General features: G+C 62.0%; 1 protein-coding gene across 2 annotated transcripts in view; it reads left to right on the top strand.

Annotated features, from left to right (window-relative positions):
- Positions 1-21,735, top strand: part of ABCG1 (ATP binding cassette subfamily G member 1) — a 52,772-nt gene extending 31,037 nt beyond the window's left edge. Inside the window, exons 4-15 of one of the 2 annotated variants that reach the window (XM_062175160.1) lie at positions 719-851; positions 1,843-1,893; positions 5,105-5,250; positions 6,451-6,574; positions 7,112-7,226; positions 8,202-8,350; positions 8,455-8,556; positions 9,713-9,881; positions 11,609-11,709; positions 11,814-11,972; positions 14,303-14,421; positions 20,510-21,735. In XM_062175160.1, coding sequence (XP_062031144.1) covers positions 719-851; positions 1,843-1,893; positions 5,105-5,250; positions 6,451-6,574; positions 7,112-7,226; positions 8,202-8,350; positions 8,455-8,556; positions 9,713-9,881; positions 11,609-11,709; positions 11,814-11,972; positions 14,303-14,421; positions 20,510-20,738 — 1,597 coding nt within the window. In that variant the 3' untranslated portion in view covers positions 20,739-21,735. Of the gene's footprint in view, positions 1-718; positions 852-1,842; positions 1,894-5,104; positions 5,251-6,450; positions 6,575-7,111; positions 7,227-8,201; positions 8,372-8,454; positions 8,557-9,712; positions 9,882-11,608; positions 11,710-11,813; positions 11,973-14,302; positions 14,422-20,509 lie in introns of both variants that reach the window. The other variant, XM_062175158.1, reaches the window with a different exon arrangement.
- The last annotated feature ends 5,868 nt before the right edge of the window (positions 21,736-27,603 follow it).

Raw genomic sequence — 27,603 nt, 5'->3', positions numbered from 1 at the left:
GGAGCAGCTGGGACAGGAACTAGCACCCACACGCAATGCCAGTGTCACAGGTGGCGGCTCCATGCGCTACACCACGGCGCCAGCCCCAAGGAGTTAAGACGTTTAGAAATCCCACTTAGGACAAATCCTTGCCTGTTCCACTCTTGTCTCGAGGTTAGAGCCCAGTGCTCAGCACCGAGGGTCTCCTGTGGGGTCCCCACCGTTCAGCGGGTCACACAGCAGTCAGTTCAGGCACCACCCTTACTAATCCCTGCAGAGCCTGGAGCCTGGAGCTGGCCCTTGCAGGCCTGGGTACCCAGGGGTGAGCCAGTGGGTCCCGGCCTGTTGCCCGGGGTGGAGAACGGGACACCACGAGGCCCGCAGCCGCAGCAATGGGTGAACGAAGCTGGAACCAGACACAACCCCGGGAGCCCCTGGGACCAGAGCTGCCATGACAGGTCCTGGGATGGCTGGAGACTCAGTGCCTGTAGCCCCCCACCACCAGCTGTCACTGGCCTGGGGGTGGGGGGCAGTTGGCACAGCCTGAGCTGCACACAGAGCGTTCCAGAAGCCGATCTGACAAAGCTCCGCAGAGCCAGGCGGGCACGTCCCACCTCCAGGCTGCACACAGGAGCGTCCCTGTCGCTGCTGGGTTGGGGAAGGCACAGCCCGGGGCCCTGTCTGTGTGGTGCACGGGCGGGCCTGGGGCTGACGGCTCCCTCTCCACTCTGCTGTGCAGGGAGACGGGCATGAAGGGGGCGGTCCTCATCAACGGCACGCCCCGGGACCTGCGCTGCTTCCGGAAGGTGTCCTGCTACATCATGCAGGACGACATGCTGCTGCCACACCTCACGGTGCACGAGGCCATGATGGTGAGCCGCCCCGCCCCGCCCCCGAGGTCAGCCAGCGGGGAGGGTCCTGCTCCCTGGGTCGTGCCGGGACTTCTTCCCTCTGTGTGTCAGGCCCAAGTCTCAGCTCATCTGGAGCCTGTGTTGGAGCCAAGAGGGCCTCTTTCTCTCACCCACCTGCCTGCCAGTGATTGGCCAGCACCTGCCGGGTCCCAGCCGTGCGCACACAGCCCTGTGAGAGCTGAGCCGCAAGCCAGGGTCCTAGGGCTGCCCGTGGCCACGCGGGGACCTGGAGGCCCCTCTGAGTGCTGGGCTCCGCCTCCCTGCCATGCAGCTGTCACCTCCCCCAGCCGCAGGCCCCTCCCCCCGAGGGGATGCTGCACGGAAGGCGGGGGCATCTAGCAGGTGCTCAGTCACTGCTTCCTTTCACTCCCAGTGTCTTCCGCTGTGGAGACGTCCGGTCCCGGCGGCCTAGCCCTGGCCATCTGGGTCTGTGACCTCACTGCCACTCTCCCCTCCCCTCTGCCCCTGCAGCCACGCCCTAGACCATGAGGTGGGCAGGCTGTGACCTCACCCCTGTGCCGGGGAGGACTGGGCTCCCTGTTTGCCCAGGACCGCTGCTGTCGGTAGAGGCGTGGGGTCAGGGTCAGGGGCCCAGTGCTGTGCTGTGGACGGGGTCTCAGGGAAACCCAGCGCAGCCAGGAGCAGCATCCGGGTGCAGCGCGAGCCTGTGGCTGAGGCCTGGGTGCCCTGACTCCAACCTCCCAGGCCCGCTGGGCAGGTCCTGGGCTCCTGATGCTGGGGGCCTAATTTCTCCACACTGCCCACAGCTGACGTCTCACAGGTCCACGAGAGGGTGGAGGCACAGGGACACGCAGCGCTCGCCCGCAGCCCGGCCCGGGTTATCCCCAGGGCAGGGGCCGAGGCCTTCTGGGGTTTTCTGTGGCAGGTGGCCGTGGGGCCCGCCGTGCGGCAGCCATGCCTCTGCTCCACACCGTCCCCCTTGTCCCCGCAGGTGTCTGCGCACTTGAAGCTGCAGGAGAAAGACGAAGGCAGGAGGGAGATGGTGAGTGCCCAGGGGGTCCAGAGTGCGGGGCTCTGCGGTGCTGGTTTGTGTGTGGCTTGGCTGTTTCCACCTCTCCTTCTCGCAGGAGGCAGGGACTGGTGAGGGCACACCCTGGGCTGCGCAGCCAGAGTCCAGGAGAGACTGCGCTGGGGCCAGAGTCACGGCTTCTGCTCTCAGATCCAGGAGCCAACGGCTGGCCCGCGTGGGCGGATGGAGGACGCCCCCTTCCCGGCTGGCCCGGCGCTCTGTGCCTCTGAGTGTTTAATACACTTTATATTCAATTGTTTGTCTTTAAATACTGACAATGAAGATGGTTAGTCATTCGTTTAAAAATAACCACCCTCCACCCACACACACACTGGCAAGAAGCAATCTGGCTTCGGGGTGTTATTAGCTGGTCTTTAAACACAGAAACTAAGGCACCAGGGAGAGTGAGGGGTGCAGGTGCAGAGGGAGCCCCCCAGAAGGCCGCACGGGGAGGGGGCTTGACCCCTCGTCACTCTGGGCGGGGGCTGCTGGGAGTCTCGGGGGGCTGGCGCTCGGGCAGGCCCGCCCTGCAGTGCTAGTCTGTCTCCTCTGGCCCCTGTGGAGAGCGTGGGATGGGTGGGGTGCGTGCCCCAGGTACCCTTGGCTCCTGCCGTGGAGGTGGGGGACAAGTGTGCAGCAGGGTGTGGCTGAACCGGCCATGGGGCGTCCGCCGCTTCCCGTCACCGCACTTCACGTCCCTCGTTGCGCAGGCTGGCTCATCTCGAGCCGGTTTAAAACACGCTGGTATTCGGCACACGGTGGTCGGCAGCCTGGGGCTCCCCCCTCCCCGCCACTGCACCCTCGAAATCTCTTGGGATCCAGCCCGTTTCAGGGTGACAGTGCCAAGTGTAGGCAGACAGAACCTTGTTTCTTTCAGTTCTTTTCGAGAAAGGAAATTCCTTTTTATTTTTAAAATTAAAGATGGGGAGACAGATGTCCCCTTGCTGGGTCACTCCTCAAATGCCTGCAGCAGCCAGGGCTGGGCCAGGCCCACGCCGGGAGCCAGGAGCTCACGCCGGGTCTGAGTGGCAGGGCCCAAGTGCTGAGCCATCGTCTGCTGCCTCCCGGGGTGGGCTTTAGCAGGGAGTTGAATCAGAAGTGGAGAAGCTGGGACTTGAACCAGGCACTCAGATATGAAATGCAGGCGTCTCAGGTAGCACCCACCATAACCTCTGCACTGGACACCCCCCCTCCCCCGCTCAGTCTGGTTCCTGGGAGGAACAAACAGCTGCTTGTTGCTATGGAAACGCTTCCTGCAGAACTCTGAGATGGGACAGTGGGGACTGCGTGTGGTTCTGCCCCCTGGAGGCGCAGGCCCGGGCTGTGACCGATGGTGCGGGCTGGGAGCAGGGAGCCCCTGGCCACGTTGGCACCGTGTTATGGAGATTGCAGACCACCGCTCCCCCAGCCCTGCCCCAGAGCTCCTGACATCCCCAGAGCAGGGATCCAGCTGGACGGCGGTTCTCCGCGGTGGTTGAGAGGCAGCTCCAGGTCAGCAGCCTGGTGATGCAGGGTCAGTGGCCTAGCAACCTCACCCTGGGCTAGTGGAACCTCCTCTCATATCCAAGGCCACACCCTCCTCCCTGCCACCATGCCCAGGGTCGACTCCCTCCCCCACCCCAACACGTCCATGGTCAGCTCCCTTCTCCCCTTTCTCCCCCACCACACACAAGGTCAGCTACCCTCCCTTCGCCTCCTATGTCCACAGTCAGCTCCCTCCTCCCTCCTATGTCCATTGTCAGCTCCCCCTTCCATGTTCAAGGTCAGCTCCCCCCCGACCCCACCCTCATCCCGAGAGGAGGAAGCCACAGCCCCAGGCAGAGGTTGCTGGGCCCTGAGCCCCATCTCCCTGTGTGCGGCTGCAGGACCACAGTGGCCTCTGGACCACGCCTGGCCCCTCGCCGTGCCCTGCAGCAGGTGGGCTGCGTCCTGCTCCCGCCTCACCTGCAGCACTGGGTCGGCCACAGTGCACATCCCTGCCTCCGAGCACCCAGCCCCGCCGTGGTTAGAAACCCACCACTGATCTCCCGCGTGCCTCCATTCCTGCCAGTCGGCCCTGTTCCCAGTGGTTCCTTCCTCAGGAGGGAGGCCAGAGCCACCAGGCCCAGGAGGACATAGGAGGAGGAGGAGCAAAACAAACCAACACGCACAGCCTCATCACTGAGGCCGAGCTGGAGCGGCGGGGCCGGCCTTGTGGTAGGGCAGGTGCAGCCGGAGGGGCTCAGGATGCTGGCGGTCCCTGCTGCAGGTGCACGGGGAAGCAGCTATGTGCCGTGTCTGTGTAGGCACCCAGAGTGGGCCCAGATCCATCAGAGCTGCTCGGTGTTCCAGTCTGTCAGCGAGTGGCTTTGGGGACCCCATGGACCTCATCCTGGGTCTACACAGGAGAGAAAACACCAGGAGATCCCAGCCCACCTGCGCCCACCCTGCTGGGCATCCGGGCCGTCTCCCTACAGCTGCCTCCTTGTCTCAGAGACAAGATATTCTGGAAGGGGGCAGCGGGGTGGGGTGGGGGCACCAGCAGAGAGGGGCAGCACAGGCTCCATCCCCAGACCTGTCTCCCACACACTGCACCTGTCCCCGCCTGCCGGCAGAGTGTGCCGGTTCCTCTGTCACCCCGCTGCACCTTGCACACATAGTGCATGAATGATTGAAAAACCCGGAGTGGACACGTTCACCCCTGTGAATCCCCCACCCTCCTACAGAACCTTGACTCCCCAGCGAGGCCATGCCCTGAGGTCTGCTGGCTCTGGCCACCTGGGGCTGCCCAGCCCAAGGAGATTAAGGTTGCATGGATTCTGGAGGAAGCCCTAAGGCACGTGGTGGTGAGCCTGGCCCGGAGGCTACAGCCGACCAAGCCTCCGCCTCCTGTGGGCTGGCATCCGAGGAGGCACCTTGCAGATCCGGTCATGTGCTGGTCACAAACTGATCGCCCGCCCACTCATCAGCTAGTGATCGGCACCTCCTCTGTCTCTGGGAGCGAGGGCCACGCCCACACCTCCAGCCAGGGTCCTCGGGTCTGACTCCAGTGCTGCTTCCGTGGCCCGGGTCAGGAGTTGGAAGCAGTGCCTGTCTTGCTTGGCACCAGGTGGCCCCTGGGAGACGCGGGGAGGCTGGAGGGCTCTCCACGTGGCCCTGGTGGGCACGCAGTTCCTGATGGGGACCCTGGTTCTGTCGCCCACAGGTCAAGGAGATCCTGACGGCACTCGGCTTGCTGACCTGCGCCCACACCCGCACGGGGAGCCTGTCGGGCGGGCAGCGGAAGCGTCTGGCCATCGCGTTGGAGCTGGTCAACAACCCGCCCGTCATGTTCTTTGACGAGCCCACCAGGTACGCAGGGGGTCTGGGCTGGGGTCTGGGGTGAGGGCGTCCTCTGAGCTCGTGGGCCGGCCCTGACCCCCTGCACGGCCTTGGGGGGCATGGGCGTCCTCTGAACTTGTGGGCCGGCCCTGACCCCCTGCACGGCCTCGGGGGGCATGGGCTCTGCTCCCCTCCTTCCCGTTTCTCTCTCTTGGGATACGGGGCAGGGGCCGGTGTGCACTCATCATGGGGGTGTGGTTTGGGGGAACTGCCCCTTCTCGGTGCTTGTACTACCAAGGCCCCGAAGGCACAGCCACCCTGGAGCAAGCGCTGGGAGCCCTGGGAAGGGGGCCTGGTGCCCCACAAGTTCTGGAAACACCGCATGTTTAAGGCTCAGAGGGGTCCCCAGACAGAACCGTCTTTAGGGGTTCCTTGTCTCTCCACCCCTGCCCAGGCCCTGACCTTCTCCCAGGGACGCCCCCTGCATCCAGGGTCCCTGGCAGCAGTCACGTAGCTCTGCCCTGGTGCCCACGGCTGTGCCTCGCTCACTTAATTCCTGACCGCCTCCCCACCCGGGGGAGCAGGTGGGGTGCTGTAGTGACCTCTGACCCCGATGCTCCACTGTCCGTCTTCCCTGTCCGCTCGCTTCTCCACAGCCCAGCTGGACTGGGCCCTTCTCCAGGGAGGGGCGCGTCTGCTGGGTTTGCTTCGACCCTGTGCAGCCCCTGTGTACCTGTTTCAGCAAAAGCGAAGCCCTTGCACGCACTCTGGGGGGCGCGGCCCCGGAGATCTGTCCCCACACGCCCAAACCCTTGCCCTTGGCTGTGGGCATGAGGGCCAGGGGTGGCTGGAGAGGGAGGGGGGGAAGGGCGGTCACCCCGGGAGCCTGCATCCACAGGAAAGGCACCCACGCATGTCAAGTGAGACCCCCGCGGGGCGTAGCTTCGGCCCCTGGTGACCCCCGGCGCCAGCCCCAGGCTGTGCCCCCTGGCCCTTTTCATGTCCTGGGGAGGAAGTGCCGCTGCCCAGCCACACAGTTCTGAAGCCCCTCCCCCAAGATGGGCGGAGCTCCCACCATCCCCATCCTGGACACCCCTGGACCCAGCAGGAGCCAGCCTGACCTCCACAGCCCCCACTGGCTGGAGCAGAGCCTGCCCCCGGGGCCGTGGGCACGTCCCCGCTGCCCACTGCCCGCTGCCCACAGCGTCTCACGGTGCCCCTTGCTTGCAGTGGCCTGGACAGCGCCTCCTGCTTCCAGGTGCTCTCGCTCATGAAGGGCCTGGCTCAGGGCGGCCGGTCCATCATCTGCACCATCCACCAGCCCAGCGCCAAGCTCTTCGAGCTCTTCGACCAGGTAGGCGGGCCCAGCCCTCCGCCCCCACCCCTGAGTGCCCAGCCCACTGCACTCTCTCAGCAGCTCGGGGGGCGGGGCTAGGAAGTGCTGGGCGGAGCCCGCTGGGCCCCTGCAGGCGGGGCCTGGGATCGGGGCCATCACTAAGTTCGCTGGTGCTTGACCACCTTGAAGTGGGGCCGCCTGCGGACAGTTAACACCAGGCTCCAGCAACCCCACGATGCCTCAGATCCTGGTGCTAACCACAGCCAGGTCCCACACAGGTGAAACGTGTCTTCCCACAGCCCCGGCTCTTTCCTGAGCAAGGGTTAGCGTGAAATAAAAAGCAAGTGATGTCAAATGGTAAAATGATGCTTGGCCCCCTGCTGTCCGTCTTCCCCACGATGCGTGGGTTTCTCCTGGAACCTCAGCGGGGGCCGTGAGCTGTCCTGTGGCGGGGGGGGGGGGTAGGGGAGGTGTTCTAGGAGGAAGGCGGGGCCGGCTGGTTGATTGATGGCCCCTGGGGGCGGGTGCTGATGCTCCCCTCCTCCCTTTCTCCAGCTTTACGTGCTGAGCCAGGGCCAGTGTGTGTACCGGGGCAAGGTCTCCAACCTCGTGCCGTATTTAAGGGACCTGGGGCTGAGCTGCCCCACCTACCACAACCCGGCCGACTTCGGTGAGTAGAGCCTTGGCCAGCTGGGAAGAAACAGACTCTTGTCTGCTCTGTGGCTCCCACTTTTATCTGACCCAAGTTAGGAAGGTCTAGAATATTCCAGGAGGGGCTCAGGTGCCGCCCTGTGGCGGAGCTTACAAAGGACGCAGGGAGAGGTCTCGGCTCCCCCAAACACCTGCCTATGTCGCTGCGGGGCCTGGCCTGTCCCTCCACAAAGACACTGGTCACTGGATTTAGGATCCGCTCTAACCCAGGATGAACTCAGCTCAAGATAGGTCATGGGTGTGGTGACCCCTCCCCACGGAGGCCCCGTTCCGAGGCTCCCGGGGGCCTTTGTCTCTGGGCAGGTGACTCCCGGGACACCAGTTCCCAAGTTGTGATCCTTGGGACGTTGCTCCTGGGAGACCTCTCTCTCTCACAGGAAACAGGCTGTGTTGGAGAGGAGGGGGCGGGACAGAGGGAGACCTGGAGTGGAGAGGAGCTGACTCGGGGTGCAGGATGGGCGGGAGGGAGGCCAGGCGAGCATTCACGCGCTGGGGTCTGCCAGGTGCAGGCCGAGGGTCCAAGACCTGGGTGTCCCCCAGCTGCCAAGGACCCCCATGTGGCAGTGGGCATTCCCTTCCCAGAGCCCTGGTGGAGAGGTCCCGCCCCCTTCTGCTCCCCACCCCAGCCTCAGCCGGAAGAAGCCCTGGGGCTGGAAGCTGGGGCAACTGATGGCTTCCCAGGCTGTCTGACGTCACGGAGCATTGTGTATTTCTCCTGCCTGGACAGGAGACCTCGCCCGGGGGAGGGGCCAAACACTGGTTGATAAATGATTGGCACCACCCCGCTGTCATCGCCAGGCAGCCCCTGTGTCATGGGCTGCAAAGTCCCCACCAGTCGTGACTGTGCTGCTGCCGGGTGACAGCGTCCCAGCCCCCACCCCACCCCATCCCGGGAGCCCCAGGCTGATGCTGCCTCCACCCCTGTCTCTGGCAGTCATGGAGGTCGCGTCCGGCGAGTACGGCGATCAGAATGGCCGCCTGGTTCGAGCGGTGCGGGAGGGCATGTGTGACTCGGACTACAAGCGGGACCTGGGGGGCGAAGCCGAGGTGAACCCCTTCCTCTGGCACCGGCCCTCTGAGGAGGTAAAGCAGGGGTTGAGACAGGTAATGTGGACCCGCGCGCCCCGGGCAGAGCCGCCTGCCGCGCGCGGCGCCCCGTCCACTCACGCCGGCGCGTGTGCCCGCAGGACTCCGCCTCCGTGGAGGGCTGCCACAGCTTCTCGGCCAGCTGCCTCACCCAGTTCTGCATCCTGTTCCGGAGGACGTTCCTCAGCATCATGAGAGACTCCGTGAGTGCCTCTGACCCCAGGCCGTGGCTGCGGGGCGGCTCGTCCCGCCCCTCACTCCGTCCTCGCCCTGCTGTCCGCCTTGCCCAGCCCGCACCGCCAGCCGTGGGCACAGACGATCCACCACATGTGTGTGTGTGCCACGGCCGGTGTCTGTGCCTCTGACCCCAGCTCGTGGCTGCGGGGCGGCTCGTCCCACCCCTCGCTCCTTCCTCGCCCTGCTGTCTGCCTTGCCCAGCCCGCACCGCCAGCTGTGGGCACAGACGATCCGCCACGTGTGTGTGTGTGCCACAGCCGATGTCTGTGCCTCGCTGGAAGCCATGGCTGCAGGGGGGGCGGCTCGTCCGGCCCCTCGCTCCTTCCTCGCCCTGCTGTCTGCCTTGCACCGCCTGCACCGCCAGCTGTGGGCACAGATGATCCGCCACGCGCGTGTGTGTGCCACGGCTGGTGTCTGTGCCTCGCTGGAAGCCGTGGGTCGGGTCGTGGCTCGGCCCCCTCTGTCTTCCCGTCCTGGGGCTCCGTGTGAAGGCAGCTGCAGGCCACACACAGGGCGGAGGGAAGGGATGAGGGGCAGCACCCATGGTGGCCCTCCCCGCCTCTGGAGGCAGCAGGCAGCCAGGCCCTCGTCTTCACAGGTGGTAGCCAAACCAACCCCATGGCTAAGGCGGTGCCCAGGCAAGGTGACTGGCCACCTGCTGGGAGGGGGCGTGCGCAGTGCGGCTGCTGGCTCTGGGCTAGGCAGACAGAGGGGTCTGCCCGTGACCCCCCAGGCGGGAGCCCTGAGGGCTGCGCCTCCCACCCAGCCCCTCCCTCACTATCCCACCACTGCTTTTGCTGCTCTCCCTGCTGAAGGTGGACTTTCCTTGCTTGTTGTAGTTGAAGAGGATTTAACAAAGAGCAGCGAAGACTTCTATTCTCAAAGCCTGCTGTGTGTGCGCACACACGTGCCTGCACGTGGTGTACATGTGTGTGCACACACATGGTGTGTGCGTGTTTGCATGCATGGTGTATGTGTGTGCACACATATGTCATGTGTGCATGTGTGCACATGGCAGGGCTGTGGGTCTGAGCTGGCCGAGGGGAGGGGAGGCTGAAGCTTGAGTGGGGCCGCCGCAGAGGCCAGGCCTCCCGCTCTGACCGCTGGCTCCCCTGCGCCCAGGTCCTGACGCACCTGCGCATCACCTCGCACATCGGGATCGGCCTCCTCATCGGCCTGCTCTACCTGGGGATCGGGAATGAAGCCAAGAAGGTGTTGAGCAACTCCGGCTTCCTCTTCTTCTCCATGCTCTTCCTCATGTTTGCCGCCCTCATGCCCACGGTCCTGACGTGTGAGTGCCCGGCCACAGCCGCCTCCTGCCCGCTCTGGATTCCACCCAGGAACGGGGGCCGGGGCGCCTCGGCCAGCACATGGGCTTTCTGCACACACAGTCTTGCTTTTTTTATAAAAGACTTGTTTATTTGTGGGGAGAGAGAGACAGAGAGAGAGAGAGAGAGAGAGGTCTTCCATCCGCTGGTTCACTCCCTAGATGAGCTGGGCTGATCTGAAGCCAGGGAGCCAGGTGCTTCCTCCCGGTCTCCCACGTGAGTGCAGGGGCCCAAGCACTTGGGCCATCTTCTACTGCTTTCCCAGGCCATAGCAGAGAGCTGGATTGGAAGGGGAGCAGCCAGGACTCGAACCAGCGTCCATATGGGATGCCGGCACCACTGACGGTGGCTTTACCTGCTGTTCCCACTGCTCTCGCTGACAGCCGGTGGTTGTGCTGGGTCCGCTGTGGGCTGACAGCCGGGGGTTGTGCTGGGCCCGCTGTGGGCTGACAGCCGGAGGTCGTGCTGGGTCCGCTGTGGGCTGACAGCCGCGGGTTGCGCTGGGTCCGCTGTGGGCTGACAGCCGGGGGTTGTGCTGGGCCCACTGTGGGCTGACAGCCACAGGTTGTGCTGGGTCCGCTGTGGGCTGACAGCAGGGGGTTGTGCTGTGTCCGCTGTGGGCTGACAGCCGGGGGTTGTGCTGGGTCCGCTGTGGGCTGACAGCCGGGGGTTGTGCTGGGCCCACTGTGGGCTGACAGCCACGGGTTGTGCTGGGTCCGCTGTGGGCTGACAGCCGGGGGTTGTGCTGGGCCCACTGTGGGCTGACAGCCACGGGTTGTGCTGGGTCCGCTGTGGGCTGACAGCCGGGGGTTGTGCTGGGTCCGCTGTGGGCTGACAGCCGGGGGTTGTGCTGGGTCCGCTGTGGGCTGACAGCCGGGGGTTGTGCTGGGTCCGCTGTGGGCTGACAGCCGGGGGTTGTGCTGGGCCCACTGTGGGCTGACAGCCACAGGTTGTGCTGGGTCCGCCGTGGGCTGACGGCCGCAGGTTGTGCTGGGTCCGCTGTGGGCTGACAGCCACAGGTCGCGCTGGGTCCGCTGTGCGGCTGGGGGCCGCGCTGGGCCCGCTGTGGGCTGACAGCCGACACTGTTGACAGGGCTGAATCCCTGGTGCAGCAGTCAGCCCGGGACAGGTGCATGGGAGGGACATTGCTCCGGTCTGCCGGCCCCCAGCCGGTCCAGGTCTCCCTGGGCAAGCGTGTCCTGGTTCAGATACTAGGGTGGCCCCCTTGTGGCCGACTAGGGGAGTGGACAAGCTCTTGCCGACAGATCTGGTGCAGCCCGGGATTGCCCACGAGGGGGCAGCCTCGGCCGCTCTGGGCGGGCAGTGCAGGCAGCCAGGGCTCTGCCAGAGTCCAGCAGGGAGGGCTCCCCTCCAGGACCCACCACCCTCTCTGTGCCCTCAGACTCCCAGGACCAGTGTGCGTGGGGGGGAGGGGCTCGCAGTACAGGGGGAGCCGAGGCAGACAGGCCGAGAAGGGCTGGAGGTGGCACCTGTGTGGTCACGGAGGTGATGCTCCATGCTCAACAGGTGCTCCCCACGCCGACCGTGCAGCTCACAGGGGCAGCTGGGCCCGCGCAGGCTCTCAGCACTGGGAGTGCAGGCACACGCTGGAGCCAAGTCAGGCCGCCAGCCCTCGACCTCGTGGCTGGGTGCGCCCGCCCGCTGACCGCTGCATCGGCCTCTCTTGCAGTTCCGCTGGAGATGGGGGTCTTCCTCCGGGAACACCTGAACTACTGGTACAGCCTGAAGGCCTACTACCTCGCCAAGACCATGGCCGACGTCCCCTTCCAGGTAGGTCGGGCGCACGGCGGGGGAGGGGCCGGGTCTGCGGAGGGCAGAGGCGGAGCCACGCATGCCGCCGGCCCCGGGGTGACGGGGCGGCTCTGCCTTGCCAGGTCCTGTTCCCCGTGGCCTACTGCAGCATCGTGTACTGGATGACCTCTCAGCCGTCCGACGCCGTGCGGTTCATCCTGTTCGCCGCGCTGGGCACCATGACCTCGCTCGTGGCCCAGTCCCTGGGGCTGCTGATCGGAGCGGCCTCCACTTCCCTGCAGGTAGCCGCCGCCAAGGACGCGCTGTGGCCCCCGCTTCCGTGGCCTGTGGCCCTGTCGGCGCACCTGCTCCTCCCCTCCCCCTCCCCCCCGAATTCCCGAGAGGTCGCGCCCACAGGCAGTGCAGAGCTGCTCATGTGCTGGGCGCTGCGTCCCCGGCCTCAGCTCGCCCAGCACAAGTTCGGTGCTAAGCTGTCCCCGTCCTGCAGGTGGGAAGACCAGCAGGCAGGTGACCTGCGGGGGCCCCAAGGCCCTCAGCACCCAAGTCTTGTTGCTTCCTCTCGGGAATCCCCTGGTTGTACTCCCCAGCCCTGAGCCGCCCCGTGGTCTCTGAGGAGCCTGCACCTGCCCCTGCCCCACAGGCCACTGCAGCCCGGCCCCGGCGGACAAACCGAGGCGTGGGCAGACCCTGTGGGGCCACTGTGGTCCCAGGCCCGGCACTCCACTGTCCCACCTCCAGGGTCCACCTGCCACCCCTTGCTTTGTCCCTGGGCCTGTTTCCTTGCCCGTAGCGAGATGTGGCCAGGGTGTCCGGGGAAGGGCGACACCCACAGCAGGTGCCGGCCATGGCAACCCCAGGTGAGCCCCGGGAGTCGCACCTGTCACCCCCTCCTGTATGCCCCGCCCTTCCCAGGGCCCTGGGTCCCAGCGGCCTCCCGCAGAGCAGGGTCTCCCAGCCTGACCTCACGCTGGAGACGGGGCAGATGGGCACTGGATGAGCTGTGCTGGCTCCACGGAACCAGCGTCGGGTGTCTCCGCCCTGCTGCTCAGCCCCCTAGGCCCTGCCCCAGTGGGGCGCCTCGTGGGCCCCCAGCCCGCACACCCGGCCGTGCCCGCCTTGTGCTGAGCGTGCGTTCCTGTCCAGGCCATCAGCTTGTGGCGGTGCCTGGGCCACACCGGCCTCACAGCGCCGCCTGATGCTCACGAGCCCACGGGCAGGGTCACTCGCCGGGGCTCCCCTCCCCCACAGCGCACCTGTCCCCAAGATCAGCCCACGGCCCCTCAGGCCCTCCCCAGGCTGACCACCACCCCATGTCCTCAGCCTCCTCAGGGCTCCCTGGACAGAGCACAGGCTGGGGGCCTTCTTAGAGCCCTGCACACACCACACCACACATGCACCACACACACAACACACGTGTAAGCACACAACCATACACGCACCACACATGCCACCCGTGCCAGATACACACCACGTCCACCACACATGCACACCGTAACCACCATACACACATGTCCACTACACACACACATTTACCACACACACGACACAAACACCACATATACACACCGTGCACACCACATATCATATACAGCATGCATCCCACACACTACATATCACAACATACACCACACATACCACATACACGTGCATACCACACATGTGCACATACACCACACATGTACACATACACCCGTACGTGCCAGGTAATACATATTTACTCTGCAAGACACATACATCCCATACCACACATGTATGCACCACACCCCACACATATGTGCCACATGGTACACACATGTGTACCACACACCACACATGTATACACCACACCCACACGTATGTGCCACACAAGTAGGTACCACACACATGTACTGCACACACCACACACAGGTACCGCACACACCACACACATGTACCCCACACACCACACACATGTACCCCACACACCACACACATGTACCCCACACACCACACACATGTACTGCACACACCACACACATGTACCCACACACCACACACATGTACTGCACACACCACACACATGTACCCCACACACCACACACAGGTACCCCACACACCAAATACGTACACCCCTCTCCCCCCCAGTGTCCGCCCTGCACTTCTGCTCTGGTGTAGTCAGGAGTTGTGGTCGTTAATTCCTGCTGTGTCCTGGGCCCACTTGCACTCCGGGGGGGAGTCAGGAGCCCCGCCTTGCATCAGCCCCTTCCGTCAGGAGTGGAGTGAGCTCAGCCACGCCCAGCCCAGGGCGGCCCCGCCCTCAGCCCCTAGGCCTGCAGGACACTGGACTCTGGTGGTCCCCACAGGGCTCCTGTCAGCCCAGATGGCTGGGGTCACGGCTGGGCCAGCTGCACCTTTGCCCCCGGACAGCCCCCAGGTGTCGCAACACCCCACCATGGGCAGCTCCTGGGGGCAGCTGCACCCCTGGCCCCTGAAGGCCCCCTGCCGCCCTTGGCCTGGGAGCCCTGCTCCTCTTCCCACCTCTGCACTCCCCACTCTGTGCCCTGATGACCTCCCAGCCTTCGCCTTGTCCTGCTGACGGTGACTCGGGCTGCCTGTGGGGGCCTGCAGTCAGCTGCGCTGTGTCCCATCCCAGGTGGCGACGTTCGTGGGCCCCGTGACGGCCATCCCGGTCCTGCTGTTCTCAGGGTTCTTCGTCAGCTTCGACACCATCCCCACGTACCTGCAGTGGATGTCCTACATCTCCTACGTCAGGTAGCCCGCACGGCGGGTGGGAGAGACGCGCACCCAGACGCCCACCGTCACCTGTGGCCAAGCGCTGGGCACGGCCCCGGGACACGCATGGCCTTGTTGTCCCCTAGCTTTGTGCTCCCTCCTCGCCAGCGCACACACAGCGATGACAAAGTGCTGTGGGCGATGAGCGCCCAGGATCCCAGGGGGCTCCCCATGGCCAGGTTTGGGAGCCTTGTGGGTTCCCACTTTCAGGAGCTGCAGCTCTCTTGGAAGTGCGTGGGGCCCGGAAAGCCATGGTCAGAGGCCCTGGGGAATAGCCCAGGTTCAGACGGGCCGATGTCACCAAGTGACACAGACATGCATTGTCCTGGGTGTACTGGTCCCTGGGGTGGTGCCCGGCTTCACAGTCCCCACCCACGCAGCAATCACTACAGGTGCCTCAAAGACTCAGTCAGGGGCAGGAGCTCTGTCTACACTGCAGTTCAGACCCAGGTACACAGGGGCAGGAGCTCTGTCTACACTGTATCAGACCAGGTACACAGGGGCAGGAGCTCTGTCTACACTGTATCAGACCCAGGTACACAGGGCAGGAGCTCTGTCTACACTGTATCAGACCAGGTACACAGGGCAGGAGCTCTGTCTACACTGTATCAGACCAGGTACACAGGGCAGGAGCTCTGTCTACACTGTATCAGACCAGGTACACAGGGGCAGGAGCTCTGTCTACACTGTATCAGACCAGGTACACAGGGCAGGAGCTCTGTCTACACTGTATCAGACCAGGTACACAGGGCAGGAGCTCTGTCTACACTGTATCAGACCCAGGTACACAGGGGCAGGAGCTCTGTCTACACTGTATCAGACCCAGGTGCACAGGGCAGGAGCTCTGTCTACACTGTATCAGACCAGGTACACAGGGCAGGAGCTCTGTCTACACTGTATCAGACCAGGTACACAGGGGCAGGAGCCCTGGTCTACACTGTATCACACCCAGGTACACAGGGCAGGAGCTCTGTCTACACTGTATCAGACCAGGTACACAGGGCAGGAGCTCTGTCTACACTGTATCAGACCAGGTACACAGGGGCAGGAGCTCGGTCTACACTGTATCAGACCAGGTACACAGGGGCAGGAGCTCGGTCTACACTGTATCAGACCAGGTACACAGGGCAGGAGCTCTGTCTACACTGTATCAGACCAGGTGCACAGGGGCAGGAGCTCTGTCTACACTGTATCAGACCAGGTACACAGGGCAGGAGCTCTGTCTACACTGTATCAGACCAGGTACACAGGGCAGGAGCTCTGTCTACACTGTATCAGACCAGGTACACAGGGGCAGGAGCTCTGTCTACACTGTATCAGACCAGGTACACAGGGCAGGAGCTCTGTCTACACTGTATCAGACCAGGTACACAGGGCAGGAGCTCTGTCTACACTGTATCAGACCAGGTACACAGGGCAGGAGCTCTGTCTACACTGTATCAGACCAGGTACACAGGGCAGGAGCTCTGTCTACACTGTATCAGACCAGGTACACAGGGCAGGAGCTCTGTCTACACTGTATCAGACCAGGTGCACAGGGCAGGAGCTCTGTCTACACTGTATCAGACCAGGTACACAGGGCAGGAGCTCTGTCTACACTGTATCAGACCAGGTACACAGGGCAGGAGCTCTGTCTACACTGTATCAGACCCAGGTGCACAGGGGCAGGAGCTCTGTCTACACTGTATCAGACCAGGTGCACAGGGGCAGGAGCTCGGTCTACACTGTATCAGACCAGGTACACAGGGCAGGAGCTCTGTCTACACTGTATCAGACCAGGTACACAGGGGCAGGAGCTCTGTCTACACTGTATCAGACCAGGTGCACAGGGGCAGGAGCTCTGTCTACACTGTATCAGACCAGGTACACAGGGGCAGGAGCTCTGTCTACACTGTATCAGACCAGGTACACAGGGGCAGGAGCTCTGTCTACACTGTATCAGACCAGGTACACAGGGGCAGGAGCTCTGTCTACACTGTATCAGACCCAGGTACACAGGGCAGGAGCTCTGTCTACACTGTATCAGACCAGGTACACAGGGCAGGAGCTCTGTCTACACTGTATCAGACCCAGGTGCACAGGGGCAGGAGCTCTGTCTACACTGTATCAGACCAGGTACACAGGGGCAGGAGCTCTGTCTACACTGTATCAGACCCAGGTACACAGGGCAGGAGCTCTGTCTACACTGTATCAGACCAGGTACACAGGGCAGGAGCTCTGTCTACACTGTATCAGACCAGGTACACAGGGCAGGAGCTCTGTCTACACTGTATCAGACCAGGTACACAGGGGCAGGAGCTCTGTCTACACTGTATCAGACCAGGTGCACAGGGGCAGGAGCTCTGTCTACACTGTATCAGACCAGGTACACAGGGGCAGGAGCTCGGTCTACACTGTATCAGACCAGGTACACAGGGCAGGAGCTCTGTCTACACTGTATCAGACCAGGTACACAGGGCAGGAGCTCTGTCTACACTGTATCAGACCAGGTACACAGGGCAGGAGCTCTGTCTACACTGTATCAGACCAGGTACACAGGGCAGGAGCTCTGTCTACACTGTATCAGACCAGGTACACAGGGGCAGGATCTCGGTCTACACTGTATCAGACCTGGTACACAGGGCAGGAGCTCTGTCTACACTGTATCAGACCAGGTACACAGGGCAGGAGCTCTGTCTACACTGTATCAGACCCAGGTGCACAGGGGCAGGAGCTCTGTCTACACTGTATCAGACCAGGTACACAGGGCAGGAGCTCTGTCTACACTGTATCAGACCAGGTACACAGGGCAGGAGCTCTGTCTACACTGTATCAGACCCAGGTGCACAGGGGCAGGAGCTCTGTCTACACTGTATCAGACCAGGTACACAGGGCAGGAGCTCTGTCTACACTGTATCAGACCAGGTACACAGGGCAGGAGCTCTGTCTACACTGTATCAGACCCAGGTGCACAGGGGCAGGAGCTCTGTCTACACTGTATCAGACCCAGGTGCACAGGGGCAGGAGCTCTGTCTACACTGTATCAGACCAGGTACACAGGGGCAGGAGCTCTGTCTACACTGTATCAGACCAGGTACACAGGGCAGGAGCTCTGTCTACACTGTATCAGACCCAGGTGCACAGGGGCAGGAGCTCTGTCTACACTGTATCAGACCAGGTACACAGGGCAGGAGCTCTGTCTACACTGTATCAGACCAGGTACACAGGGCAGGAGCTCTGTCTACACTGTATCAGACCCAGGTGCACAGGGGCAGGAGCTCTGTCTACACTGTATCAGACCCAGGTGCACAGGGGCAGGAGCTCTGTCTACACTGTATCAGACCCAGGTGCACAGGGGCAGGAGCTCTGTCTACACTGTATCAGACCAGGTACACAGGGCAGGAGCTCTGTCTACACTGTATCAGACCAGGTACACAGGGCAGGAGCTCTGTCTACACTGTATCAGACCAGGTACACAGGGGCAGGAGCCCTGGTCTACACTGTATCAGACCAGGTACACAGGGCAGGAGCTCTGTCTACACTGTATCAGACCAGGTACACAGGGCAGGAGCTCTGTCTACACTGTATCAGACCAGGTACACAGGGCAGGAGCTCTGTCTACACTGTATCAGACCAGGTACACAGGGCAGGAGCTCTGTCTACACTGTATCAGACCAGGTACACAGGGGCAGGAGCTCTGTCTACACTGTATCAGACCAGGTACACAGGGCAGGAGCTCTGTCTACACTGTATCAGACCAGGTACACAGGGCAGGAGCTCTGTCTACACTGTATCAGACCAGGTACACAGGGCAGGAGCTCTGTCTACACTGTATCAGACCAGGTACACAGGGCAGGAGCTCTGTCTACACTGTATCAGACCAGGTACACAGGGCAGGAGCTCTGTCTACACTGTATCAGACCAGGTACACAGGGGCAGGAGCCCTGGTCTACACTGTATCAGACCAGGTACACAGGGCAGGAGCTCTGTCTACACTGTATCAGACCAGGTACACAGGGCAGGAGCTCTGTCTACACTGTATCAGACCAGGTACACAGGGCAGGAGCTCTGTCTACACTGTATCAGACCAGGTACACAGGGCAGGAGCTCTGTCTACACTGTATCAGACCAGGTACACAGGGGCAGGAGCTCTGTCTACACTGTATCAGACCAGGTACACAGGGCAGGAGCTCTGTCTACACTGTATCAGACCAGGTACACAGGGGCAGGAGCTCTGTCTACACTGTATCAGACCAGGTACACAGGGGCAGGAGCTCTGTCTACACTGTATCAGACCAGGTACACAGGGGCAGGAGCTCTGTCTACACTGTATCAGACCAGGTACACAGGGCAGGAGCTCTGTCTACACTGTATCAGACCCAGGTACACAGGGCAGGAGCTCTGTCTACACTGTATCAGACCAGGTACACAGGGCAGGAGCTCTGTCTACACTGTATCAGACCAGGTACACAGGGCAGGAGCTCTGTCTACACTGTATCAGACCCAGGTGCACAGGGGCAGGAGCTCTGTCTACACTGTATCAGACCAGGTACACAGGGCAGGAGCTCTGTCTACACTGTATCAGACCCAGGTACACAGGGCAGGAGCTCTGTCTACACTGTATCAGACCCAGGTACACAGGGGCAGGAGCTCTGTCTACACTGTATCAGACCAGGTACACAGGGCAGGAGCCCTGGTCTACACTGTATCACACCCAGGTACACAGGGCAGGAGCTCTGTCTACACTGTATCAGACCAGGTACACAGGGCAGGAGCTCTGTCTACACTGTATCAGACCAGGTACACAGGGCAGGAGCTCTGTCTACACTGTATCAGACCAGGTACACAGGGCAGGAGCTCTGTCTACACTGTATCAGACCAGGTACACAGGGCAGGAGCTCTGTCTACACTGTAGTTCAGAACCAGGTACACAGGGCAGGAGCTCTGTCTACACTGTATCAGACCAGGTACACAGGGCAGGAGCTCTGTCTACACTGTATCAGACCAGGTACACAGGGGCAGGAGCTCTGTCTACACTGTATCAGACCAGGTACACAGGGCAGGAGCTCTGTCTACACTGTATCAGACCAGGTACACAGGGCAGGAGCTCTGTCTACACTGTATCAGACCAGGTACACAGGGCAGGAGCTCTGTCTACACTGTATCAGACCAGGTACACAGGGCAGGAGCTCTGTCTACACTGTATCAGACCCAGGTACACAGGGGCAGGAGCTCTGTCTACACTGTATCAGACCAGGTACACAGGGGCAGGAGCTCGGTCTACACTGTATCAGACCAGGTACACAGGGCAGGAGCTCTGTCTACACTGTATCAGACCAGGTACACAGGGCAGGAGCTCTGTCTACACTGTATCAGACCCAGGTACACAGGGCAGGTGCTCTGTCTACACTGTATCAGACCAGGTACACAGGGCAGGAGCTCTGTCTACACTGTATCAGACCAGGTACACAGGGGCAGGAGCTCTGTCTACACTGTATCAGACCCAGGTGCACAGGGGCAGGAGCCCTGGTCTACACTGTATCAGACCAGGTACACAGGGCAGGAGCTCTGTCTACACTGTGTCAGACCAGATACACAGGGGCAGGAGCCCTGGTCTACACTGTATCAGACCCAGGTACATTGTTTAGGAGCCAGCAAGGCGCCTGCCCGGGGTTCCAAACACCTGTGCCCGCCCACACTGAGCAGTCAGAAGCCAGCATGTGTGGTCTTCAAAACCCCAGCGTGCTTTGTCCTGGGTTGGGAGGACAGGGGCCATGGACACGTGTCACCTAAATGCTCCCTAGCCGTCGGTCTCGCCCTTATCTCTGGCCACCAACAGGCGCGTGGCCCTGTGGGCAGGATGCAGAGCATTCAGATCCAGTTCCCCCACTCTGAGCGCCTACTGTGGGGTCTCCTGGGGGAAGGAAGGCTGGGGAGCCTGCGGCCGAGCTCTGGGTGCAAGGTTCGCCTGTGCTGGGGAGAAGGGAGGGAGCCAGGCCGGGCACCGTGGGCGACCCCGTCCTCGAGCCAGGGCCCGAGCAGCGGCCACCGCGGGACCTCCTCACGACGCCTGTGCCTTCCGCCCCAGGTATGGGTTCGAGGGGGTCATCCTGTCCATCTACGGCCTGGACCGGGAAGACCTGCACTGTGACACGGACGAGACGTGCCACTTTCAGAAGTCGGAAGCCATCTTGCGGGAGCTGGACGTGGAGAACGCCAAGCTGCACCTGGACTTCCTGGTGCTGGGCGTCTTCTTCGTCTCCCTGCGCCTCATTGCCTACCTCGTCCTGAGGTACAAGATCCGGGCCGAGAGGTAGAAGCCCGGGGGCCAGCACACGGGATGAGTAGATGTTGCTCGGCCAAGGGTGCTCCTGGAATGGCGGCGGCCAGCCCACGCCCCTGCTGACACGGAGACCCTCCCGACCCACCCTGGACTCTGCGTGTGGTCTGTGGGGCCCTGGAGCCCTGCTTCTGTGCCCAGCGAGGTCAGATACCCTCTCCGGTTCCCTCTCTAGCTTTAACTAGGAAGCTGCAGGCAGGGTTTTCTAGGCGTACCACACCTGGGGCCACCATGCAACCTGGCTGGTGATGGACAGGAGGCTTCGAGATTCTCCCCGGGACCAGGGGGCGCCTGTCCTGGACCGGGCGTTCCGTGCCATCTCTCAGTTGGCCATTGTGTGGGTAGGGGTCTGGAGCAGAAGGCCCCCGTGTGGAGCGATCCCCTCTGATGACTTTTGCTAGCTCCATCTTTGTGAGGGTTGTCTCTCTCCCCAGAAGTCACTTTTCCAAGCCGAGAGTTGATACATTGTATCTGTTTGTAACTGTTGAGTACCTGTTGGTTGCAGGCTCAGCACCGACTTCGTCAGGAGCCTGGGCGGTTCGCAGCCTGACCACTGAGCTGGCCTCACTGCCAGGCCGAGCTTGGGAGCGTCCCGTGCAGGCTGTGGCTGGAGGGGACTCAGAGTCACGCAACAGAATCGGCCAGAGCTTCCAGCTTTTGTCTTTCTGCTGGCTTGTTGCTTTTAGTTTTAAACAAAATGTGTCTGTGTCCCCGGCTTCCTGCCCACCTTCATTCTGCCCAAAGTGTCTAGGTCAGCTCTGTTGATTTTTTTTTTTTAAATCTTTTGTCGCATATCACATCAGCTACCTCCACTGAGCCTGGGAAGCCGAGTGCCTGTTCAGAAGCGTCAGGTGTGGCCTTGGAGGGTGGGGTCTACAGAGCAGCCGCCGAGCGAGGGGCTGGGACGCCCACGAGATGTCGAGGGATTGAGGGATCGGTGGCATCTGGGAGCTTTGTCTGCAGGTAGCAGAGATGACCAGGGCAGGCGCGCGGGGGGGGGGGTGTTGGGGGGGGGGGTTGCTGCTTGGTCCGACAGCGCCATTAGGAGTGAGCGACTGCGCAGCGTTAAGCAACTTCTGCCCTTCCGAACCTGCTGGCTCCCAGGGGCAGCTTCCGGGCTAGGATGGGTGGTGCTCCCGGCCAAAGGAGCCCACCTGTAAGGAAAACGCAACCTCTGCCTCCCCGGTGTCACTACCCAGCAGAGGGTCCCCAATGAAAGACTGCGGTTTGGGGGCCGTGCTTTCTCGCCTGGCAGGCGTCGCACACGGACCAGAGCCGAAGCCGGCCGTCTGAGATTCCTCAGTGCCCCGGCTGTGTCTCCGGGGCTGTCTCTCCCTGTTCTCAGAGAAGGAAAAGTCCCCATTCTACATGGATTTTGTTTGCAAATGCTTAGAGATTCTTTTTGCACTTCAAGATCGTTTTTAGTAAACACGCTAGGGTTTAGTAAGGTGGAGCGCTGAGCCTGCATCCTGCCAGGTGGGGGCGGCTGGCCTGGGTCTCACCGTGGTCTCAGAGGACAAGGCTGTCCCTGGGCCGCTGGGTGGTCTGAGCTAGCCCAGGTGCAGGGGGGCTGGCACACACAGCTGTGTCTTAGACACACACACACACACACACGTGTGCCTGTGCCCGGATTTCTTCCATCTCCGTAGCAGACCTCAATCACCCTCCTCAACAAGAAGGGAGAAAAAAGCTCTCTGTGCCCATGGTGCCGAGGGAACAAACATGGTCAAAACCCATCGAGGCTGTAGCCAAACGCCAGCAAAAGTTGCTCAGGACAGCCAGCAGCCAAGGCGGCCGGGGAGGTGCAGAGCGTGCGAATCTGGAGCCAGGCACTCCTCCGAAATCGAGCCCGCTAATAAATATTTCATATAAAACCTCGCACTTGCGTCCGGTGTCAGATGCTTCGAGCAACCTGTGTGAGTTTGCTAAGCCAGGCGGAGTAGGGTGCCAGGGGCGGATCTGTGCACCGGTGCCCGGCACATGGGTCAACTCCTGGCTATAAGCCACCTCCGCCCGCTCTCTCAAGGACACCCACGCTTTGTCTCTTCCTCCATTCTCTCAGCCATGAGAGACCTCCCAAAGGGCCCAGACGAGGCTCGCAGGGGCCAGCCCAGCCTCCCCTGCCTTCCAGTGGTCGCCATGGACGCGGGCACTCGGGCAGCAGCCCCAGCAGGGGACAGCCCTTGCTCGTTGCTTGGTTTTGCTGGAAATTTGCTCAGGCCAGGCAGCTGCTAATGGGGGACACAGCCCCTCACCAGGTCCGTGTCACCCAAAGCTGGCATGGGCAGGGTGAGAAAGGGCTGTGCATCGGATGCTACATGTGCTCACCGGCTCCCCAGGGTCCAGCTGTCCAACTGGGCCTCCCTGCCACCTCCAGGGCTCAAGCAAGGAGTGGCTGTGGGGGGGCCACAGAAGTGGCCCACGGTCTCGTGACAGGTGGCAGGCGGGCATCACCCTGTCCTCAGGCTCACTGTCCCCAGGTCAGGGTGGAGTGGAGCCTCAGATGGGAGCAGCATGAGGTTTGTGTGTGCAACGCGTGTGAGCGTGGGCCTGGCCTGTGGAGCCGATGCCTCCCCGGCCTCAGAAACACTCCCTGTGCCTGGCATCAGAACGAGAAAAGCGCCCGTGTGCACTGGGCCAGCCCGGAGCTGCCGGCTGAGGGCCCACTGGCAGCAGCCCTGCTCTGGGGCGCATCCCCTCAGTGACGCTTGTGAGGTTGCAGGCACACGAGGAAGGCACAGAGCGCTCCGGTCTGGCCCACGCCATGGGCAGGACTGCGGCAGGGGCCAGGATCCGCCAGCCAGGGAGCTCATCCAATGAGCTCCCCTCTGCCAGGGAGCCGCCCCCACAGCCACCGCCTGTGAGGTGCACGTCAAGGCCATGGCCATGGGCCCCTGTGGGTCTGCTTCCCTGCGGGGCAGGAGTGATGTCCCACTGGGCCTGGGCTCCCTCCTCTGCTGTGAGGCTGCACCCAACAATCATGAGACTGAGCTGCCGAGGCCGGAGCTTGTGCGTGGATTTGAACACATCTATGTACGGTTAGAAGTTCTGTTTGCCTCAAGTTCACTGGCGTTGACAGATCCGATCTCTAAGCACCTGCTGCCCTGCCTGTCATCTGGCAGTGAGGACAGGAGCCCTAATGGCCCGGGTGTGGCAGCTCTTAGTCCCCTGCCCCAGGAGTCTCCCCTGCAGGAGGCCTTGCCAAGCCCTCACTGCCTGCACTGGGCGGGCCCTCACCCGGCCTTTTACCTGCTCCATGCAGTGCGCACCCAAGGCCCTTCTGCCTGGCGGGGCCTGCCCAGCTGGAGGGAGCTACAGCCACGGGAACAGAAGGCTCCTCCCCCTCTGGGGAAGTTTCCAGAACACTCTCCCCTCCCGGGGCTGCCCTGGGTGTCCCCTCTGCTGGGGCTGGATGTTTCAGGCCTTGCAGGGAAGGGCTGGGAAGTCGCACAGGATGAGAGTTTAAGGCAGAGCATCCACAGTGCTGGGTGCCTGGTGGTCCCAGGGTGGCCCCTGCTGTCGGGGGAGCACGGGTTGGCTTTCATTCCTTTGCATTTTGTAGGCTCGGTCCTGTTGCACCTGGGTGCCTTGTCCATGACGCTGGGAACATTCTGGGCTTCGTCCAGTGTCCCCATTGTTAAGTCCTTGGCCGGTGAAAGGTTGCGATTAGAATAGCCCACCACACATACAACGGGCTTTTTGCTTTGTGGTCTGAAGCTCCTCCTGGAAGGCGCTGAACGGGAACCAGTTCTCCACGGGGCTGGTGCGTGTTGAAAATGAATGGCATCACCCAACCCGCCGCTCTCCCCACTCGAGTTTCCCCTCCGTGGACAGACAGCGGTGCCATGGCCGACCACACTCGAACCCGTCACCAGGCGCTACCTTTTATTTGGCGAGGATTCTCCAGGGTGTCCCCTTTGTTATTCTTCCAAAGCAAACGTCAATGCAAGTAACTTTAATCAGCGTGCACACTGCGTCTACCTGTATGTCTACTGTGTGATTATACAGCGTCTGTTTTTTATAATACCGTGTGGGCAACCTTCCACCAGGGCAGCCGTGTCGCTGTAGGAGCCGCTGCTGCTTGCGCGCTGGGAGAGGTGCACGGCTGTAGGTGAACATACATGGACATACATGCAGAAATCCCATCAGCGCCCGGGGCCTCGCTCCTGCGGCTGCGTCACTCCCCTGGAGACTGAGCCTGGACAGGGCCGCCTGTGAGCTTCCTAACTCCGCCCTGCAGAGCCCGGGCCGCGTGTCGACGTCTGCAGAGTTCGCTCCTTAGATTTTTGCAGACTTGAACTTTGTTTCTTAAATTAGCTATGTTGTGTGGGGATGGGAAATAAATAAAGCATCGTTATTTTCAGATTTCCACTTCTCTCTGCTTTTGCTTTCAGCAGCCCCGGCTCTGAGACTTGCGGGGAGGACGAGGCCTGGTGCGCTCTCTGGCTCCCACGCACGTGTCATGGGTGAGTGGGAGGAAAGGCCGGGTGGCCTTGGAGGTGCCCGAGGACCCAGCGTCTCCTGAGCACCTGTTGGGAGAGAGCACGGTGTTAGGGGCTGTCCCTGCGGCTCCTCGCTTGTCCGCTGCTGTGGTCTGAATGTGACTTGTTCCCCAGCCTCGTGCCGGGGGGTAGCCCCCAAACCTCATCAGCCGACCGTGGTCAGGTGGAGCCCAGGGAGATGACTACGTGGGGTTGGGGCATTGGAGCGGGGCCCCAGGCTAGAATCCTGGCTGCTTTCTAAGGACACAGACACTCAGACACAGCCACTCCCGCCACGGGGGTCTCAGGCCACGGGGCCTCGCCAGAGCCTGCCAGGACTGGGAACCACAATAAACCCGTCTTCCTTATAGAGCAGCCCGCCCCGGCTACGGCACTCGTAGCAACGCAAGGCTGACGAACACCGCCGTGGTCCCCGCAGCCGTGACCTCCGATCATAGGCGAGGAGCACACAGGGCTCTGGGGCCTCCCGGCCAGCTCTGCTGGAGGCGGCGTTCCGTCCTCAACCGTGCCCCAGGAGCCGGGGCCGCAGCCCAGCTCATGTCCTCACTTTGCTAAGGGCTGGGATGCTGTGTGTCCAGGGTCGGCCCCAGGGGTCCTTCTGCTGGCTGGCCCAGGGCTCACTCCGGGAGGGAAGGAGGACTGGTGCTGTCCTTGCAGGAACAGAGGAAGCTGTGAGTGTGGGAACGGGACAGGTGGCAGGCCGCTGCCCTGGCCCCTGGCACGTGGCCCCACCCCTTTACCTGTCTGTCACCAGCTGAAGACAAGCAGCCGACTGTCCCCACTGCTGCCCTGCACCCCCCGCCCTGCCCCCACCCCTGCCCAGGTCTCTGCTCCTGCCCTGCACTCCCCACCCCTGCCCAGGTCCCTGTTCCTGCCTTGCACCCCTGCCCCCACCCCCACCCCCGCCCAGGTCTCTGCTCCTGCCCTGCACTCCCCACCCCTGCCCCTGCCCAGGTCCCTGTTCCTGCCTTGCACCCCTGCCCCCACCCCCACCCCCGCCCAGGTCTCTGCTCCTGCCCTGCACTCCCCACCCCTGCCCCTGCCCAGGTCTCTGCTCCTGTGCCCCACACCCATCTGCCATCTTCCCCATCCCTCCACCTCTTCCAAAGCTCTCTTATAATTTTAAAACTTCAAATGTTCTACCAGTTAATGAAGCAGAGTAGAAAAGCTAATGGCCTCACCCCACCCCCTGCCCCGTGAGGCAACCCTGGGTCATTCCCGTGGGCAGCCAGAGGGCTGTCACCCACCCCTTCTCAAAGTAGATCCACCCTGCCATCACCTGCAGTGCCCCTCCCACTCCAGACCGGAGTGGCACGAGGTCACAGAGTGTTCCAGAATTCACCCCTTCCCTCTGGACGGACACAGAGGCCGTCCCTCCATCCTCACACCTACGTCCCTACAGCCTATGGTTCAAGCCACTGGAAACTCACAGGGAGGACACAGACAGAGGAAGCAGGTGGGGAGGGGGCTTCCCACTCTCAGGGCCTCCAGGGCACGCACTCCACGCCTCCCTGTCCGGTGCAAATCCGATTACAGGCACCTGTGAGGCTGTGAGCAGCTAGAGCAAGGGGCCCCAACAAGTGTTGCCCCTGACCCAGCAGCATCTGTGAGAGTGGATGCCACCCCCACAGGGCACTGACCTCGGTGACATCATTGCCTCGGCCAAGACAGGGCTGATGACCTCATTTAATGGAACGCAGGTGAAGTCAAAGACAGGTATAGCCAGGGTAGGCACAGCCAGGGCAGGTGCAGCCAGGGCTCCACCGCCGGACGCACTGTACATCCCCAGCTCAAAGGGTCAGCTAGGGGAGGCCAGTGAGGCATTCACCTCGGATGCAAACTCTAAAAATTATTTATTTGAAAGGCGGAGTGAGAGAGAACATGAATCTTCCACCTACTGGTTCACTGCCGTTGGCTACAACGGCCAGGACTGTGCCAGGCCACAGCCAGGATCCTAGGACTCAATCCCAGTCCCCTACGTGTGTGGAAGGGGTCCGAGCCCTTGGGCTGCTTCTGCCGCTTTTCCCAGGAGAGTAGCAGGGAGCTGGGTCGGAAGGGAGGCAGTGGGACTTGAACCAGCGCTCCTATACGGGATGCCGGGTGCAGCAGCAGCTTACCCCCGATTCACGACACCAGCCCAGATTCCCAAGGGTTACTGGACAACTCCATCATCAAGATAAATATTCCCAACATGATGTTTAAAAATCAAAAATAATACAAAACTATGATGAACAAAATATCGGACTGAACTACAGACAAGGTCCTGCACTTGCACAGTTCTGCCTTGTTCACTCACCCTAACCCTGGCCCTCGTTTCCATAAAACTTTGCTTATAAAAAC

The sequence above is a fragment of the Lepus europaeus genome, chromosome 2 (assembly GCF_033115175.1).
Source record: "Lepus europaeus isolate LE1 chromosome 2, mLepTim1.pri, whole genome shotgun sequence".
NCBI lineage: Eukaryota > Metazoa > Chordata > Mammalia > Lagomorpha > Leporidae > Lepus > Lepus europaeus.
The sequence above is the reverse complement of the archived record's forward strand: the minus strand, read 5'-3'. Positions and strand labels throughout refer to the sequence as shown.